Source organism: Loxodonta africana, chromosome 4 (assembly GCF_030014295.1).
Source record: "Loxodonta africana isolate mLoxAfr1 chromosome 4, mLoxAfr1.hap2, whole genome shotgun sequence".
In the NCBI taxonomy this organism is placed as follows: Eukaryota; Metazoa; Chordata; class Mammalia; order Proboscidea; family Elephantidae; genus Loxodonta; species Loxodonta africana.
In genome coordinates this window covers 126,902,766-126,923,538 of record NC_087345.1, presented here as the reverse complement: position 1 = coordinate 126,923,538, position 20,773 = coordinate 126,902,766, and the positions used below count along the sequence as shown (strand labels likewise).

The following is a 20,773-nucleotide window of genomic DNA, read 5'->3' as shown; positions in this document are numbered from 1 at the left end:
AGAAATTGACAGTTTAAAATATGAAGTGGGGGAATGCTGTGTTTCTTGATGTATGTTTAGAAATATAACTTAAATCTTAAATTCAGGTTTTTTTAGTCTTTTTGTAGTTTTCTTTAAAAACATCACTGTCTTGCAGGTACGTATCTGACTTTAAGGAAAGTTTCATGTTTTAAGTTTGAATTATGGTTTAAAAAATAGTGACACATTAAAAAAGTGAGTCGATTTTGATAAAGTGATTCACAAGTTCACAGCTATGAATGCCAGGAAAGGAAAGTTCTAATTTAGTCAAGATGTTCACTAAGTGCTGCAATGCTTGTATATTTATTCCTGTTTATTTTTATTACTTCACTATTTCATTTATGAATATATTACTATATGCATATGTCTACAACTTATACATCGTTTGGGCCATTATTGATTATGCAAACCTAATCCATTAATGTATCTCGTATAACGGTAAAGTTTAATGTTAAAATGAACATCATTTTGATGTAGTTTTTAAAGATGTAATTTTAATTTTGCCAGTTGTTTATGTCACTGCTTTTGCCATTATATTCAGTGGTATACGGGAATTACAATTTATGAGTAACAGTAGTACAGAAAACATTACTAAGGATTGTGTGTGGTCTGGTACAAGAGGAGGTCCATGCGGGGAGGGGTGACACCATGAGTTACCACATTGGGTGACTTCAACCCTAGTGATGCCATAGGTGAAACTTTAGGCAAGTTCCATCCTGGGTCAAAAGTCCTCTTCATCTGTGAACCTGTGAAATCCAGAGCACAAGTTACCTGTTTCCAAAGTACAAAAGTGGAACAGGCACAAAGTAGACAGAGGGAAAGAAGGGATAACAGGTACCAAGCAAGTCCAAAACCCAGAACAAATTACATTAGCTCTCAAGGCTTGAAAATAATCCTCTCTTCACTAAGACCATCTGGACAATGGCCCCCATCCTCCAAACTTTGGATGCAGGCCACAGCCTCTGGATTCTGGTTGGAGGCTTTTTGGCCCTGGGCTTCAGCTTAGCCTTCCAGGTCCTCTGGGATGGCAACTCTGCTCCCGCAGCTTTAGGAGGCCTCATTCTCCTAGTCCATCTGAGTGGCCACCCCTCCTCAGCCCCCACAAGCCCCATTCTTCTGCCTTTTGGACATGGCAGCCCCTCGCCAGCAGCTTTGGGCAGCAGCCCCGCCCCCCTGGCACACCTTAACGGCAGCCCCACACTCCAGAACAAAGTTGGTGAAGATCCAACTCTTTGAAACCTAGGAAGCTGTGGCCCCACCCAGGGACAGATTGCCTAGTAAGCAAGGTATGCACAGGCTTACTGGTGCTTACTTACTAATCTGTAGTGCACAATTCACATGTTTTTTGCGTGTGTCCTAGAGAACCCAAGTGAAATTGTGCACTAGAAATTAACAAGTAAGCACAAGTAAGCCAGTGCATACCTTGCTTAATGTAAACCCATGCATAGTTTGCTCACTGGTTAATCTGCCCTGACCCTTTGAGATCCAGGAGACGGTGGCTCCACCCTTTGAAACTGAGAAGGCCCTGCTTCTCATGCTCCTTCCAACAGTTCCTGTGATCTCTGAGCTGCCCCAGGGATGGTCCTTTTCTTGGAGGACAGCAGGTGTAGCTTCTTTGGCCTGTTAACCTGCCTATAGAATTCCAAGAGGCAGACAGCATTCTTTCATTCTTTCTCTGTCTCCTTCAGTCTCAGCTGATGAGTTTTCTGCTGTGGTAGTTGGTTAGATCCATCAGTCACAGGCTTAATCTCATTAATAAAAGATTGTGTAGCTGCGTCCTTAGTGAAAATTCTAGGACATATGTCTTTAGATTATACAACAGAATTTTCCAAATCTTTAAACTCTGTCTTCATTTTGCATGGTTTATTGATAAACCCATCTCTTTCCTTTTGCATTTTACTGTAAGAAGCAAGGAGGAACCAGACAGCCCGTTTAAGATCTTGCTTAGAAATCTCATCAGCCAGATACCAAGTTCATCACTTACAAATTCTATGTTCCACCAAACATTTGAACATAATTCAGAAAAGTTCTTTGCCTCTGTGTAAAAAGCATCACCCTTCCTCCATTGTCCAGTCACATGTCCATTTTCTTTTAAAGCCTCACCAGAAGCACATTTAACACCCACACTTCTAGCAACTTTCTGTTGCTGGCACCGTGTTAGTCTCTAAGACGACAGAGACTTTCTCCATGCTTATCCTCACTTCCTTCTGAGCCCTCACTAGAATTGCCTTTGATGTCCATAATTCTACCAACAATCTCTTGAAGGCAATCTAGGCTTTTGCTATTCGAAAACACCAAACCCATTGCCATCAAGTCGATTCCGACTCATAGCAACCCTGTGAGTTGGCTTTTACTTTTAGGCACCTTAAAACTCTTTCAGTCTCTACCCAGTACCCAATTCCAAAACCACTTCCACATTTTAGGTATCTGTTAGAGCAGATCTTCGATACCAAATTCTGTTTTAGTTATTTAGTGCTACTATAACAGAAATACCACAAGTGGATGGCTTTAACAAACAAACTTATTTTCTCACAATTTGTGAGACTAGAAGTCTGAATTAAGAGCGCGGGCTTTACGGGAAGACTTTCTTTCTCTATTGGCTCTGGAGGACAGTCCTTGTCTCTTTAGCTTCTGCTTCCCGATTCCTCAGAGATCTCCATGTGTCTTGGCATCTATCTTATGCCATCTCTCCTTGCTTGCTTGACACACCCTACACTAATCCTGTCTCATTAAAGTAACAAAGACAACCCATTCCCAAATGAGATTATAACCACAAGCATACAAAAACCCATTGCGTAGAGGTTAGTATTTACAACACATATTTTGGGACACACAATTCAATCCATAACAGAAGGTAATATTATTATCCCCACTTTATAGATGAATAAACTTAGGCTCAGAGCAGGGAAGTAATATGGCCCCAAGTCACTCAGCTGCGAGATAGCAAAGTGAAGATTGAAACTGAGGCCTGGTTGACTCCAGTGCCTTGTTCATTCAATTACAGCATGAATAAACAACCAAACAGTTGCCATGAAGTTGATTCTGACTCATGGCAGCCATTATTTGTCAAGAGTAGAACTGTGCCCCAATGGGCTGATTTTTCGGAAGTAGATTGCCAGCCCTTTCTTCCAAGGTGCCCCTGAGTGAACTTGATCCTCCAACCTTATGATGAGCAACCAAGCACTTTAACCATTTGCACAACCCAGGGACTCCACAACATGGATGTACCCACCAAAATAACATATTTATTAATGTTTTTTGTACAAGCACCCTGAAAATGGGGAGAACGATTGAAAGATGAGTAGAAGAGTTGTAAAAATGGTGTGATGACCGAGGCGTCTGACCTCCTTTAACTTCGAGGGGGCCCTTCTCATGGTACTCTCTACTTCTCTGTTGTGTTCAATAATTCATTGCAGTGGCCACAGAGAACTCACAGTCAATACTCAGAACGTTGGGGATTATTAGGGAAGTAGCAGGTTACAATTCAGGATCAGAAATGACTCAGGATACAGTTCTTCAATCAGGACAGCCTCTTCCTAGCCATGCTCACAGGCAGGCGTCTCTGGCTTTTGGGCTCTTGGCCCCTGAGCACAGCCTCTGCCCTACTCAGGCAAGTGTTACAGATCTCTTTAGTGTTACCAGTAAGTGCCCAGGGGTACCCCACTCCACCAGTTAACCTCAGCTCGAAGGCACTTAGCCCTCTCCGTAGGTCAGCACACCCACTGTAGCCGCCTCGCTTTGTGGTTTGGGAAGCCCACCATGCTGTCTCATACCAGTCTTCTGGTTCTGCTGCAGTCTTTCTGCCTCCACTTCTCGCCATCTTGCACCATCTCCAGTGTTACAGCTTTCTCTCTCTGTCTTCTGGGTCTGGGAGGTTCTCGGCACAGGGAGCCTTTGTCCGAAGGGCATGCTCCACTCCTAGCTCTTCTTCTTGGTGGTAGTGCCCCCTCCTCCTCTGATTCTTCCTTCTTTTATCCCTCGTAAGATAAAAGGAGTGATTCAAATAAGGGCATGACTTGAATAAGGATGGTAAGGGTAGTAACTGGCATAAGGGTAGTGACTTGAGTCACACCCTCTAGTAAGGCCATAACTCAATATACATCCCACCTTAATCCTTCCTCATTAACATAATAAATGGGATCATAACCACAGGCGTAGAGGCTAGGCTTTACAACACACCACAAAGTGAAGGATAATTGCATCAGATCACAAAATAGAACATCATTACATTACTGCCAAACCACTGAAAATCATGGCCTAGCCAAGTTAATACATAACCTTAACCATCACAGGTTCCATACACCTTACTTGCATTAGCAGCAAGCTGTCCAGTCCCCTTGGTGGGCCACAAACACCTTATTTGCATAGTCCCACCCAATCATTGTGTGGGAGTCACAAAGACTATGGCTAGAAGGTCCATATTAAATAATTGACTGTACGGCAGTTGTAGTAGAAAAGTTGTGGAGTTGTGCTAAGGCAGTTTTCAAGTCACTTGGCTGGGGTACACTGTGGCAGGTCCCAGTACTCCTGCTTACAATTTTTCCACTTCACAGTTCTTGGAACTGCCAAATAAAAAAAAAAAGTTGAAGATAACTTTTGAGAGCTCCAAAGTATATCCTCAGTTCAAAAAATATATGTATTAAAAGCACACACTAAATTGGATTGGATTACCCCATATAGCTCATTGACTCCCTTAGGATAAAAGGACTTGGCATGATGAAAATGTCCAGGTTGTGAGAAAAGTGAGTTCTGAGTCACGCACTGGCTCCTGACAACAGAAACACTGGCTCTCACCTCCCTTTGGGAACCAGCTCCTCCGAGCAGGTCATGCTAGGAAAGCCGGCACCTCGTCATGGCTGCTGAGTAGGCACCAGGGTTGTTGTGTTTAGTTGTGGTCAAGGTAGCTCTGACTCATGGCAACCGTATGTGTGTTCCGTAGGGTTTTCAAGGCTGTGACCTTTCTGAAGCAGAAGAGCCACCAACCTTTCAGCTAGTAGTCAAGCACTTAGCCATTTTGCCACCTGGGCACTGGCACGAGGTAGATGAAGTTTTTTGCTGTTCAAGCTACCTCTTATTACTGGTTGTTGTAAAAACCATTCAGATTCTCTAGTCTTGCTCAAATGGTGCTGGTGACTGAAATGTCAAGGAAGCCATTGGCTGGTGTTTGACATCTTTGTTGTACATGGTGATTGTGTAATACCTGACAGAGACAGGGAGCGTAATGGTTAAGTATGTATGCTCTAGATCCAGACCAAACCAAACCCGTTGTTGTCTGGTTGATTCCAACTCATAGTGATCCTATAGGACAGAGTAGAACTGCCCCATAGGGTTTCCAAGGAGCGCCTGGTGGATTCGAACCGCCGACCTTTCGGTTAGCTGCTGTAGCTTTTAACCACTATGCCATCAGGGTTTCCAGACCCAGACCACCTGGGTTCAAATCCCAGCCCTGCCAGTTTACCAATTATATAACTTTAGGTGAGTTATTTGACTTCCTTGTGCCTCGGTTTCCATCTGTCAAAGAAGGAAAATAACAGTACCTATCACATAAGGGGAGCCCTGGTGGCGCAGTGGTTAAGTGCTCGGCTGCTAACCAAAAGCTTGACAGTTCCAACCCACCACGCGCTCCTTGGAAAGCCTATGGGGCAGTTCTCCTCTCACTATAAGTCAGAATCGACTCAATGGCAACGAGTTTGGTGTTTATTATAGGGGGAGCCCTGGTGGCACAATTAATTGCTCGGTTGCTAACCAAAAGGTTGGCGGTTCAAACCCACTGAGGGAGAAAGATGTGGCAGTCTGCTTCCTTAAAGATTACATCCTTGGAAACCCTGTGGGGCAGTTGTACTCTGTGCTGTAGGCTTGCTGTGGGTCAGAATCAACTTGACGGCAACAGGTTTGGTTTTTTTTTCCCCTTTGGTTTATCATATAGGGTTGATGTAAGAAAGGAGTGGTGAGCTAATACGGGAAATACCTATCACATGGCAAGCACTCAATAAATGTTATTCATTACCATTATTTGATATCAATTACCATTATTACGTTGGGTTTTTTTTTCCCCTCCAGTTTTCTTACCCATTCACATTATTATAACTGCGTGCAGTTGTGCAAACACCAGATTTGAGCATCCCGTACATAGGAAGGGCCTGTTGCCACCCCACGCCATTATCCTAGAACTCCTCTGCAGATTAACCATGCACCATCTGTAGCGTTATTTTTTGGGAAAATACATTTTAAGTGTCAACCTTAGTTACTTTCAGTACACAACCAAATTTTAACATGAGAACTGCTTTTATTTTATGTTATCTCACAGAACCTGGCACATGGTAAGGCCTCCACAAAGTTTCTTGAATGAATGAGCCATTTGGAACCTTTCTATTAATGTTTTGACTTCTCTCACATTTAAGAACTGTAAGATTAACCTTTTTATGCCCCTTTCAATTCAGTAATTCTAGAATCTGGCAGAAGGTAACTAGAGGTCCCACTGGAGGAGAAACAGGCCCACATCTTGACTTCCTGTTTTCCCTGGTAAAGGAGCCCCCAGGGCACCAATTAATACCTTTTCTCCCTTATCAGGCTTCTTCTACTATTCTGAAGGTTTCTGGCACCTCTTTCCCCTTTACCCTCTGACCCTTGTCCCTGATGCAGAATTTCGTGTATGTAGTTGAGAAGTGTGGGGTCACTGGTTTGTCCAGAGCCTCTTTTCCTTATATCTAGGCAGTCAGTCTATGGCAGGGAGGACCCACTCACCCTCCCTGCCTCCTCCAACTTCTCTGGCTCCACGGAGGCTGCTTTTAGCCTTAGGGCTTCCTCATGCTCTTAAGCTAGAAGTTTTAAGAGAAAAAAAAAAAAACATACCCATTGCCATTGAGTCGATTCCAACTCATAGTGACCCTGTAAGACAGAGTAGAACTGCCCCATAGAGGTTCCAAGGAGCACCTGGTAGATTTGAACTGCAGACCTTTTGGTTAGCAGCTGTAGCTCTTAACCACTAGGCTACCAGGATTTTCCTTCTAAGGGCAAGAGATCCCTAATAGGCATGAATGATGCTCCCAGCATAGACAGGGCTTCTTCAAAAAGCTTCTTCTTACCCCTAGGGAAATGCCATTTGATCTGTTTTAGATAAGGGGACTGGAGAAGTTCATATTCATGTCCAGGGAAGGAAGTCCTCTGTGATTGTCTTAATGGTCCCTGAGTGTCACAACCGGTTAAGTACTGAACTACTAGCCCAAAAGTTGGCCGTTCGAAAACACCAAGCGGTGCCTTGGAAGAAAGGCCTGGCGATCTGCTTCCATAGAAGATTAAACCAAGAAAACCATGTGGAGCAGTTCTAGTCTAGAACACATGGGGTTGCTAGGAGTTGGCATCTACTTGATGGCAACAGGTTATGGTTATCTCGCTCTTTCCCCACGCCAGGACTTCTCTGACTTCTCTTCCTGCTATCCTTATCCCAGTTCCTATAAATGATGTCACATGCTTTACCACCACCACCAACCCCAGGTCTGATTGGCTTATTTGACATCTGATCCGTCAATTTCTTAATTTGCTTCTTTCGGACTTGTTTGAGAAGGAGAAAAAAGTGGCTATCCTCCCAGGCCAATGAAAGGAGAGTCCTCTGTGCTGCCTGGAAGAGTAGGAGGCCTCCTTTGCATGGTGCTGGTTTACATACGCTGTCTGTAGTGAGCCACTAAGACGACTTGTTTGGAGGCAGTCCTGCCCCTGGTGGTGAATGTTAAGCCTCAGAGCCCTGCATTACCTACTTGTTTCTTTCAGCCCCTTTCACCAAATGCTTATAAAATACCAGGAACTTACTTAAAGGTTTATTGTTTATGACCTTAAATGTGGTTAGGCTCCAGACTAGGGCAGCTTTCCTCTCAGGCCCTACAAAGGAGCCCAATGACACTGGCAAGTGTTGAGATGAATAGAATGAAACAGGTGAACAGAGGATCGGTGGGAACTCAGCCTAACCAAGCAGAAGGTGAACCTGTCAGAAAGGGAGTATGTGTATATGAATCCTCTTTTGAGTCCACCTCAAGACCTAGAGCCTTTAACTTTTATATAGCTCTTTATATTGTTCATGCTTCCTGCTAATCTTTTACGAAATTATGCTGGGAAGTAGTCCCATCCAGAAGAATATGGAACACAGTAGACTGAGGCTGATGAGTGCCATACTTGCTGGGCCTGTTGATGTGCACCTCCTGACTGACTTCTTTCATCATCATCCATGGCCTTGGGGGAAGCATGACGGTGGGAATGTGATCTTGGTATGTGAGATACAAAGGTGATCTTAGCCTTTGCTCTACCCTGGAAATTTCCTAACCAAAAACCATGACTTTTACCAAAGGCATTAAATTGAGTCAATTTTTTGATGAATTTTAAGTAGAGAAACTTTTCTAATAAGTAAAAGGAAAGAAGATGAGGAAAAAAAAAATCAAACCTTTTTTGTCATCATTACGCATACAGCCTAGATTTATTTTGGACTCTTTGGTCTTGAGAAGAAGGGATTATCTGTGTCTACAAGAGGTCTACAAAGAAAAAGGTTGGGGATCAGAAAACACTTTCAGCCAGAATGGCAGCTTCCTACCACTCCTTGGTCTTTCCTCCCCCTTCCTTCCATGCCCACAGTGACTAATTATGTTTGGCTTTCCCTCCCTCTTCCTTGTGTGTTTCCCGCCCATATCAAGACCTTCAAAAACAAGGGCAACGTGGATAATTTCCCAGTTCTCCAGCTGGGCAGCTCACCAAGAACAAACCCAGACATCAAGGCCAGACCAAAAAAATCTTCTTGTTTTAGACAGAAGACTCCTACATCTGGGGGATTTAATGCACCCACTGTCCGCTCGGTGCATTTCCTGTGTCCGGAGCTTCTCTGCCTGCCGGCTCTGGTCTCCTAAGTTTCCATACCCTGCTGCCAACTTATAATAACAGAGGCAGCAGGCAGCAGGGTAGGAACGTCATACCCCACGCCGTACGTGGGCGCAGGCTTTGCAAACTGAACAAAGCTTAGAAGGTCTCATTGCAGGTCTTTCAGTCTTGGCAGTGGTTGTGCCCAGACCACCAGGAGCCTGGAATTAAATACCCTCAATCCAGTTCTCTACCATTAATGCTATCAACTCCATCAAGTACTTCCTCTTAGAGTGGTGTCTGCAGAGAAATAAATAAATCAAGCTCCTCCATGTTCAGTTCCTGCCCGGATCTTGAGTCAAAAGTAAAATCTGAGTTGGATTATCCAGAGCACTGTCTCTCCCTTCTTCATTGTTCCCAAAGATCTAGGCAGGAACAGAGAGTGAAATCTCTCCAGGACATTACATCAGTTCCTCTTTTACCCTTGGCATGAAAGTTCTTCCTCTCATAGTCCTCCCAGACTTCCTAGAGCTTGCTCTGAGTGTACACCCACACACGGAGCCTTGAAGCTTAGGACATCAAAGAAAGCCTGCAGGTAACCAGATTACTGACCAACGCCTACGTCCGTTTTGAAATTTGTAAGACAGGAAATGGATTCAGGAAATAGGATTTTTCAATATATGGTCCTCATCGTCCTCAAGTATTTTTAAACTATAATAAGTTTGTAAGTATAGACAGTCTGTAAATGGTATAAAGAATATATATATATGAAAGTCTTATATAGTGGTTTGCAATGATCTTGTTTCATATTCTGTGGCAAATAAATGAACCATAGACCAAAGATAAATTTGTTTTTACGTGCAGCAGAATTGAGGTCCGTATTAGCTCTGAGAAGAAAATTTGCTTCATCCCCAAGAGCTTGTTGATCACATTAATAATCTCAAAAAAAAAAAAAAAATTTTTTTTTTTGTTAAACAACTGCCTTTACCCAGTGAATACCCTGTAAGCATCTATTTGCATTTGGGTTAAAGTGAAGTTAAGAAGTTAGTGCTTGTCATCCCAAACTGTATCCTTCCAAATTGATTAAACACTTAAAAAAAAAAAAAACTTTATATCATAGTGGTTAAAGCTATCGACCGCTAACCCAAAGGTTGGTAGTTCGAAACCACCAGTGGCCCCTCAGGGTAAAAATGCGGCAGTCTGCTTCCATAGAGATTTACAGCCTTGGAAACTATGGGGCCTCTATCAGAATTGACTTAATGGCAGTGGGTTTGGTTTTGATTTGGTATATGAAAATAAAGGGAATTCTCTTAAAAGCCTGTGAATGGTCACGTAAGATATTCCACTGGCCTCACCCCTTCGAGAGCAAGGAAGAATAAAGAAAACTAAACATACAAGGGAAAGATTAAACCAAAGGACTAATGGATCACATCTAACATGGCCTCCACCAGACTGAGTCCAGTATAGCCAGATGGTGCCTGGCTACCACCACTGACTGCACTGACAGGGATCACAATAGAGGGTCCAGACAGAGGTGGAGAAAAATGTAGAACAAAATCCTAACTCATACACACACACAAAAAAAGACTTACTGGTCTGACAGAGACTGGAGAAACCCCAAGAGTATGGCCCCTGGACACTCTTTTAGCTCAGTAATGAAGTCACTACTGAGATTTACCCTTCAGCCAAAGATTAGACAGGCCTGTAAAACAAAATGAGACCAAAGGGGCACATCAGCCCAGGGGCAAGGACTAGAAGGCAGGAGGGGACAGGAAAGCTGGTAATAGGGAACCCAAGGTTGAGAAGGGAGAGTGTTGACATGTCGTGGGGTTGTTAACCAGTCATAAAACAATGTGTATACAAACCGTTTAATGAAAGTTCTGTGAACTTTCCTCTAAAGTACAATAAAAAAAAATAATAATAAAGAGAATTCTACACATAAATATCACATATCCTTCACCAGCGTTTGATGGTCAACTCACAGCTATTCTTGTTTCCTCTGTGATCCCACCTACTCTCTCCTTCACCATCCCAGATTATTTTAAAGCAATTCCCAGATATATCGTTTCATCTGTAAATGTATCAGTATATATTCAGTATGTCTGAATAGATGAGCACTCTTTGTAAAATTATAATTGCAGAACCATCACATCACCTAAAAAACTAATAGTCCTCAATATCAACAAATGTTTTATTAGGGTTCATATTCTTCCAATTATCTTGTAAATGCTTTTTATAGTTTCTTTGAATCAGGGTTTGTTAAATCAGGCAATGGTCTCTGCAGTGTAATTGATTGGTATGTGTCTTAAGTCTCTTTCAGCTTATAGGTCCCCTCCATATAATCCCTCCCTCCTCTGCCCCCCCCACACACCATCCTCTACTCTCTCCCTCCTTCCACCTTCTCTCTTGCAAGTTAGGTTTTGAAGAAACCAGGTTGGTTGTCCTATAGAGTTTCTCACAGTCTGAATTTTATTGATTGCATCCCTGTGGTATCATTTAACATGTTCCTCTGACCCCCATCTTTCCTGCAAATTAGTAGTTAGATCTAAAGACTTGATCAGGTTCATATTCTGTGTTTTGGCAAGAATATGTTGTCGTAGGTAACGAGGGGTACTTCATGAGGCAGCACATGATTCCTGGTTGTGTCTTCCTGATGTTAGCAGTTGTCGTTGATCATTACTTTGATAATACAGCCACACCAGCTTTCTTATGTTTAGTGTTTGCATGATATGACTATTTCTACCCTTTTACTTTCAACCTGCATCTTTTAAAGTACATTTCTCATAGACAGCATGTAGTTGAATGTTGGGCATAGAGTTCTGGGTTTTCTTTTTTTCCTTTCAAAACTTTAAATTTTAAAACATTATTTCATTATATTATGACTTTCAGGTTGTTTTGTTGTCGTCGTCGATTTTTAAGAAGTTAGCCATCATTTATGTCATTGTCCCTGTATGTATATAACATTTATTTTCTGATTGCTTTCAAGATTTTTCACTTTATCTTTGGTTTTCAAAGCAGTTTGACTGTGATATGTCTGGATGTAGTTTTTAGCTTGAGGTTTGCTGGGTTTCTTGGATCTCCAAGGGCTTTTAAAAATTATTTTGTATTAATTTTTTTTTTTTTTTTTTTTTTTTTTTTGCTTTGTTTAGTTTTGTTTACTAAATTTGGGGACTCCTTGGCCTTTCTTTCTTACTACCCCCCCTGCATTCTCTCTCTGCTCTCCTTCTTGCACACCAATTATATGTATATTAGACCACTGAGCATCTGTTCCTTTTTAAATTTATTATATATTTTAAAATTTCTATTGATTTGTCTTCAAATTTACTAACCCTCTTTTCTGTCGTCTTTAATCTGCTACTAAGTCCATCCAGTGAATCTTTCATTTTGGATATTGTACTTTTCTGTTCTAAAATGTTCATCTTGTTCTTTATTAAAGTTTCCATTTCTCCTCTGAGGTTCCCCATCTGTTATGACTCATTACAATCATCGGTTCCTTTAAATTCTTAAACTTATTTATACTAAAAAATTACTAGCTCCTTTAAAGTCCTTGTCTGTTCATTTTAACATCTTGGCTATCTTAAGGTCTGTTTTTGTTTACTGCCTTTCCTTTTGATTATGGATCACATTTTTCTGTTTCTTTGCACATCTACAAAAATATTATTGATAATACATTGTTAAGACTCTGAATCGTGTTCTGTTCCTCTGAAGGAACAATAATACAACATTTATTCTTATAATTAATGTTTGTATCCTTCACCAAAATTTAAGCTTCATGAGAGCAGGATCCATATCCTTTGCTCATCATTGTATTCTTTTAAAAAATATTTTATTGTGTTTTAGGTGAGAGTTTACACAGAAAATTAGGTTCCCATTTAACAATTTTTATACATATTGTTCCTGACGTTAGTTATAATTTTCACATTCTTTCACCATTCTTGTTATTCCCGTTCTGTTTGTTCTGTTTCCATTGATCTAGCTTCCCTTTCCCTCCTTTTCTTTTCATCTTTGCCTTTGGGTAAATGTTGACCGTTTGGTCTCATATACTTCATTGTTTAAGGGAGCACATATTCATGGGTGGTATTGTTTATTTTATAAGTCAGCCTATTATTTGGCTGAAAGGTGACTTCCAGAAATCGCTTCAGTTCCAAGTCCAAAGGGTGGATTAGGGCGATAGTCTCAGGGGTTCCTCTGGTCTCTATCGGTCTAGTAGGTCTAACTTTTTTTAGGAATTTGAATTTTGTTCTACATTTTTCTCCCATTCTAGGACCTTCTGTTGTGTCCCTGGTCAGAACAGTCAGTAGTGGTAGCCAAGCACCACCTAGTTCTTCTGGTTGAAGTGTTGACTTTTGTTTTAGCAGGCAGTTAAATTACTAGCTAGTCACTTTGGATTTTTGGAGGCTTGTTTTTAACACTGTGTTAGGACAAATCTCCTTTAGTTTTTGCCTTTTCCTGAGGCAAATCCCTTTAGTCCTTGAGCATAGCCTTTTACTACTAAGGTGTGGCCATTCTGGGGTAATGGAAAGCCTGAGGTGTCTACGAGGCCCTTGTAACTTGATGGGACTCACACCTTGAACCCTGTCTCTACTTAAGTGGCCAGTAACTGAGATTTCTTCTCACTCTTTCAACCATACAGCTGTTGATTTTCACTGAGTTCCTAACGGCCTTCCCTGCAAATGTGTTGTTCAGGAATCAGACAATGATTTCAGGAAACTTTATATGCAGGTTTGGTGGCTACCCCTTCGAGACTACCTCCTTTATGGGATTTGCCTCCTCAATTCCCTGCCATTCTGGCAGCTCCATACTCAATTCTCTGATATCTCAAACAACTTTCTGTTAATTCTCTAGCTGCCCCACACTGCATGGACTGGGCAGTACCCTCAGGAGAAAAGCTGTATAAATACGGATTTTACTCTATGCAGTTCCTTTCTTTCAAGAATTAAATCCCCTTCCATTTTTGCGTGCATTTGGTCACTCTCAAGTACCTTCAAATACTTTTTTTTTAATGTATTTTCTCCAGACTCTGTAGGTGCTATCTGTGGGAGAGTTAGTCTAATACGAGCCATTCTGCCATCACTGAAACTAGGAAATCCACCCTTTCTTCGATAAAAGGTAGCCTGTCGTAAACATTTCCTCTATCTTTCTTTTATTATCTCACAATAGAGCCTAGAGATCAGTCCTTAGTAGAGTATTAAGATATGCCTTTTTATAGCTGCATAGTACTCCATTGTTTAGAGATAGTATAATTTATTAAACCAGTTCCCTATTGATAACTACTCCAATGCCTAAGTGTTTTTGAGTTCCTGGCATCAGGTTATATAATAGTCACAAAATAAGCCCTTTGCCTTCAAGCAGATGATCTTTTAATGATCACAAACAATATTTCTTTTGTTCACTCTCTCATTTGATAGGTAATGTCTAGCGGAGCTTAAAAAAAGAAAAAAGTGTCCATTTTCCTGTTAGCTCTGTTAACCCTGTGTAAAACTTTAAGAAGCCGCCACTTCAGACTCTGTTTACTGACCCTATCAGATTCCCAAATCCATTTTAATGGTGTTCATGTAGATATAGTCTTAATGGACAAAGGTGATATCTTTGACTTGCTTTACGTAGAGCTGTGGTTAATAAGTCTTCGGCCAGTACAGGAATAGAAGCCATGCTCATTCTTTTGATGAGACAGCTTTGGGAACAGATTTGTGGGACTCTAGAGAAAATTCCACTGTCATGGGCAGATTTCTATCCTTCAAAGCCTTAGCAGGGACTCCTGGTATATGTGCCGGTCCCTCCCTCAACCCAGCCCCAGAGCTACTTCTGTTGCTCAGCTGCGTACACTTCTAATGCTGTCCTTGCTCAGATGTCACCAGTTTGAAAGTTGAAGTAGAAGGGATGGGGGTATTGCTGGGGCTGTCCATCCATCCCCCTCCTTACTTACCGCTACCTGTCTCTGAGCATTTGGCGGGCCTGGGAGTACAGGAATAATGTGCTACTAAATGGTCTTTCAAGTACAATAAGATTGTCATTCTGTAAACCAGGGCTACTGTTCATACTTAGAGTAGGTGTTGGCATGGCTTTGGTCCCTGATTTCTTCATAGCAAAGTGGCAGCATAGTGTAGTGGGCACGTAGACTCTGAAATCTGACTGGAGTCTGTGTTCTAATCACCTAACTTGGCCATGGGGCCTTGAGTAAGTTACTTCTTTGTGCTTCAGTTTTATCACCTGTAAAATAGGAGTCATAGTAGCGTCACTTGCTTAGATGTCTTGTGGGTTTTAAACAATGCAATCCAGTACCTAGGAGACAGAGTCATTGCTTAATCATCATCATCATTGCTATTATCATTAGTAACATCAACAACTCTTGGAGGTAGAGAGTATGAAAATTTGTGGTAAGAAATATAAGTCAATAACTCTGAAAGCCACGTACAAGAATCAAGTGAGAAAAAGATAAACAATGAAAGTTTGGCTTCCTTCTCATTGTAAGCCACTAGTGGGTAATTAATGGCATGTTTGTGGACATGCCTAGCTTGTGTTGTGGTAGGAAAAGAATTTCAAGTATGGATACTTGAACATTGTTTTAAGCAGAGACACTCCTCATCCTGGAAAGAAAGATGCTACCCTGTACTCACGCATACTCCACTGTTTGCTACATTTATAACCACAGTGAATTCCCTTTCCTGACAATTCACAGGGGTCTGTGATTATCTTCCCTCTCCTCCACAGATAATTGTGTCCAGCGGACCCCGAGGCCATCCGTGGAGAATGTACACCATAACCCACCCACCATTGAACTGTTGCACAGGTCCAGGTCCCCCATCACGACAAATCACCGGCCTTCTCCCGACCCCGAGCAGCGACCCCTCCGGTCCCCCCTGGACAACATGATCCGCCGCCTCTCCCCCGCCGAGCGGGCCCAGGGACCGAGGCTCCACCAGGAGAACAACCACCAGGAGTCATACCCTCTGTCCGTGTCTCCCATGGAGAATAATCACTGCCCGCCATCCTCAGAGTCCCATCAGAAGCCATCCAGCCCCCGGCAGGAGAGCACACGAGTGATCCAGCTGATGCCCAGTCCTATCATGCACCCCCTGATCCTGAACCCCCGACACTCCATGGATTTCAAACAGTCCAGGCTCTCCGAGGATGGGCTGCATAGGGAAGGGAAACCCATCAACCTCTCTCACCGGGAAGACCTGGCCTACATGAACCACATCATGGTCTCTGTCTCCCCGCCTGAGGAGCATGCCATGCCCATCGGGAGAATAGCAGGTGAGTGCACGCCCATCTCACCGCCACCTCAGCACCAGGGGAGACCTGACGAGGTCCCACTCTCTCCGTGTTGTTTTTAGCTGCCATTGAATCAGCCCCCAGCTCATGGTGACCCTGTGTGTTACAGAGTAGAACTGTGCTCCATAGGGTTTTCTAGGCCGTGATCTTTACAGAAGCAGATTGCCAGGTCTTTATTCCATGGAGCCACTGGATGGGTTCAAACCACCGTTTAGGTTAGCAGCCGATCATGAACCGCTTGTGCCACTCAGGCTCCTCACACTATCTCTGTAGAACTTTGTCACTAGCCTCACACTGTTCCCGATTAGGGGCCCTCATGGGCTCTGTGAGGCCAAGTGGAGGCTTCTGCCTGGATGAGGCGAAATCCCTAGTGGGATGGTTAATGAACCACTGGGATGGAGTAGTCAGTGAACCTCAGAAATGTTAAGAAACAAATATCCTACATTCAGCTGACAAGGAGTGTCACATCAGAATCATGGCTAACCGAAAACGTTTAAAATAAAAGGTTTATGAAGATGTTAATGGCCCCATCCTGAAGTTCCCAGCAGCTAATTAATGACCAGACACAGCATAAAGAACCTTTGTCTCAGATTCAGGCCTGTAATCGCATCCTGTGGGCAGTAACTCAGTGGAGCCTTCACCTTGGAAGGAGATCGGAGGAGAAAACAGGATGATCGCATTTGAGGCAGGTGTTGCTGGGTAAACCACTCTCAAACTCTTCCTTTTGTGATGAGAAGCCCCAATTTGCTTACCTAAAGGAAGAAATGAAACCAGTGAGCCAATCTATGCATTGTATTTTTGCGGGCCTGCCCGTAATTTGCATGGAGCCATCCCTCCAGAAAGCTAAATCCTCCCACCACTTGGCAAGGTTAGCTCTTTTCTTAGAGTGTCTCTGCTTTCAGGAAGCATTTGTTGAGCACCTACTGTGTACAAATCAATGCATTAGGAAGTAGGAGATACAGAGCTGGATTTAACACACAATCCCTTCCCTCAAGGAGTTTAAAATTTGGTAGGAGAGACGAATGTGCAAAGCACTGGCTAACATATAGAGCAGACTGACTTAAGTCCCATGTCCTGTTGGTTGAATATGCAAGCCACATTGAGCACCCACTGTGTGCCAAGATAATAAAGTACTGTGGAAACAGAACAGAAGGAAGGTTCATTTTGACTGGAGGAACTGAGGAAGGCTTTGCAGGGAGGTAACTTAAGCTGAAGGAAGTTGTGCTTTTTATTAGTGGGCGTTGAGGGCGTGCCAGGCTGAGGAGGTCACAGGAGCAGAGGCCTGTCAAGAGAAAAGCAAAAAACGCCCCTCCTTCATGAGCTGATGGTTCAGCTAAGCATGTGGAGCAATGCCAGTAACAGCATAACATCAGGTACTCCTACTTTACCAACATTTTTCTCAGCCAACAAAAGTGTTACTGGCCTGCGTCCCCGCACTGTGTTTCATAGCAAAGAGTATATTGGCAGTAAGCACCTGTAGCCCTGGTGGTGCAGTGGTTAAGAGCATGGGTGCTAACCAAAAGGATGGCAGTTGGAATCCACCAGCTGCTGCTTGGAAACCCCATGGGGTAGTCCTACTCTGTCCTGTAGGATCGCTGTGAATTAGACTCCATGGCAATGAGTTTTTGTTTTGTTTTGTTTTTTATAAAAGCACCTGAGATGTAATACTAGTTGTCTTAGTTTCCTAGTGTCTCTGTAACAGAAATACCACAAGTGAGTGGCTTTAATGAACAGAAATTTTATTCCTCACAGTTTAGGAGGCTAAAAAGTCCCAAGTCAGGGCACTGGCTCTAGGGGAAGACTCTCTTTCCCTCCCTCTCTCTTTGTTTCTGTTTCCTTCCCCTCTCTCTCTCTCTCTCTCTCTCTCTCTGTCTGTGGGCTCTGGGGAAATATACTTGTCTTGACTCATCGTCCCTTTTTTATTTAAATAATTTGTTTCTAAATTTTTCTCTGGCCTCAAGAGCACCTCCAATGTTGCCTCCATTTTATTGTTATAAATAATTATATCAAGGATGAGGAATCAAGAAACTCATATGGCAAAGAAATATGATTTGTGCTTTTTCTGAAGAAGGAAAACCATGAAAAATGAAATGGTTTATGTCTGGGATTTACTTCAAAATGACCTCGCTGGGGTGGGATGGGGAGGGGGTGGAATGTACATAAAATAAGATTACCTGTGAGCAGATGATTGTATGGCTGGGTAATGGATACAGGGGGTTCATATTATTGTTCTCTCCCCCTTTTACATATATATTAGGTTTTATTTTTCTAAGAAAAATAAACTGAAAAGAAAGAACAAGGAATAATGAAGCAAGTAGCTTAGAAGCAAAGCTCTCAGCAAAGCCCTTTATTATCTGAAATTCCCCCAGATGATTACAGAAAGAGCAGGGGTCAGTATATTGCTGCGAATAACAGATATGACCTCTCTTGTGCGATCCAGGCAGGACCCTCCTTGTCTCGTTTCTCACATAGTGTGTACATTTTGCAGATGCTTTTTACTAGTTTATAATTCTCAAGACAGCTCTTTGACATAGCTCATTACTGCTAAGGAGCTCTGGTGGCACAGTGGTTAAGAGCTACGGCGAGCTACAGCTGCTAACCAAAAGGTTGGCAGTTCAGATCTACCAGCCACTCCTTGGAAACCCTATGGGGCACTTCTACTCTGTCCTATATAGGGTCACTGTGAGTTAGAATTGACTCGACAGCAGTGGGTTAGTTAGGTTAGTTATTACTACTAAATTTATTTTATGTGGAAGGGAACTCTCAGCCCCAGAGAGGCCAAAGGCCATCGCCCGAAGTCCAATAGGTGTTGTTGGGTAATGGGATCTGCAGGAGGGAGAACCCTTGCTGCCCCGGTGGCTGCTGTCCATAGTGCTGCCTCGTAAACCAAACTTCAGTGTTCAGGCTTGTTACGCCTACCTCCTGTGTGACACTGTCTTCTCCACAGACCCCTCGGGAACCAAAGATAAGCCCATAAAAGCTAGAAAGTTAGCCATTTAGACTTATGGAGTTAGTTCTGCCTTGTATAGTAGGTTTGTAAATTTCAAAATATCAATCTCTTAAAAATCATAGTACCATTTTTTTAAATCTTATTCCTGAACATCAGAATTTTTTGATGATAGATACAGTCTCATCAGTAAGAAGCTCCTTGGAATAATGCACCAACAAGTGATGAAATTGGGTGCCTATAGATGCCCCCGTCTCAAAAACACACAGAAGGGGGCCAGGGCCTATACTTTTCTTTAGTCTCGTTGTTGTTGTTGTTGTTGTTGTTAGCTGCCATCAAGTTGGCCCCCAATTCATGGCAACCCTGTGCACAATGGGATCAGACGATTGTGATCCATAAGGTTTTCGTTGGCTAATTTTCAGAAGTAGATTGCCAGGCCTTTCTTCCTAGTCTATCTTAGTCTGGAAGCTCCACTGAAACCTGTTCAGCATCATAGCAACACATAACCCTCCACTGACAGACTCAAACCTGAGTCTCCTGCGTGAAAGGCAAGAATTCTGCCCCTGAACTTACCCTCTGTAGGCTCCAGGAAGTCAGAACAGTCACGTAAAGTGTCCCCAGGACCCAGATCATTGGCGAGACTGTGTTAATTCTTTCAGTATGACAGTGTCCCCTAAAACTGTTCATTATTAATGCTTTAAAGGTATATTCAAAAGTTTAAAAATCTTCAAGACTATTTATTAACAAGTTTAACTGAAAGGCATTGGTTTTCTCAGGGATAAAATAACAGCATCATATTGGAAGGTCTCTAACATTCCTTCCAGCCCTACAGTTCTGTGATTTAACACTTAGCCCTGATTCTGTAACCCTCCAGAGAGAATGCATCACAATTCTGGGCTCTCTGTTTTCTTCGAGATACCCCTGCCTCTCCACCCCAACCATTCCGGGTATTTTTGGACTGCCTACTTTCTTGTAAAATTGAGTCTGTTTATTGGAGGTCAAATTGATTGTATAATTCCTGTGTACAATGTAAAGTTCTGTCACTACTGAACAGACATAAAAATCCCTTAAATTTCCATAAAGCAGCTGTTAGATAAGAAAACTTAGTTCCTTCAAGCATTTTAAATGTGCACAGCACAAAAATAAATGAAGGTGCCTCAGAATGTCGCACTGATGAATTCCGTATCTGGAGGGTAAGATGGAAACGCTTCTTACTGATGGGAATCCAGAAACAAAGCCAAATTTTTATCCATTCAGATATCATTTGCTCAGGCGCACTAGGATGTATGCATTGGGCCCCATCTGTGTTTAAGGTGCTGTCGTACATTCTCTGAGGGCATTCAAGGAGGTGTAAGATACACTTTTTATCACCAAAATGCTGAGCAGAGTTAACTATAAAAGTGCAGTATGTATCGGTGGCTTAGAGGGGCACCTATATAGTACTGTAGGAAGTCAGAGTAGGGAGGTCAGGGGAGGCTGCATGGAGGAGCTGGCTTTGATGAATGCCTCACAGAAGAAAGGCCTGGCAGTCTGCCTCCATAAAATTACAACCAAGAAAACTCTATGGAGCAGTTGTACTCTGTAACACGTGGGGCCACCGTGAGTCCAAATCAACTCAGCAGCAAGGAGTTTGATGAATGCTTAGAAGACAGACACAGGAAGGTTGGAGAAAAAGAAGTCATTCTAGACAGAGAA

At 42.6% G+C, this 20,773-nt stretch overlaps 1 protein-coding gene across 3 annotated transcripts in view; it reads left to right on the top strand.

Moving 5' to 3' along the window:
• The window catches only part of ETV6 (ETS variant transcription factor 6), a 300,336-nt gene that overhangs the window by 258,681 nt on the left and 20,882 nt on the right, over positions 1 to 20,773 (top strand). For all 3 annotated transcript variants that reach the window (XM_064284563.1, XM_023554362.2, XM_010594975.3), the window contains one exon: positions 15,568 to 16,113. In XM_064284563.1, coding sequence (XP_064140633.1) covers positions 15,568 to 16,113 — 546 coding nt within the window. The remainder of the gene's footprint in view (positions 1 to 15,567; positions 16,114 to 20,773) is intronic.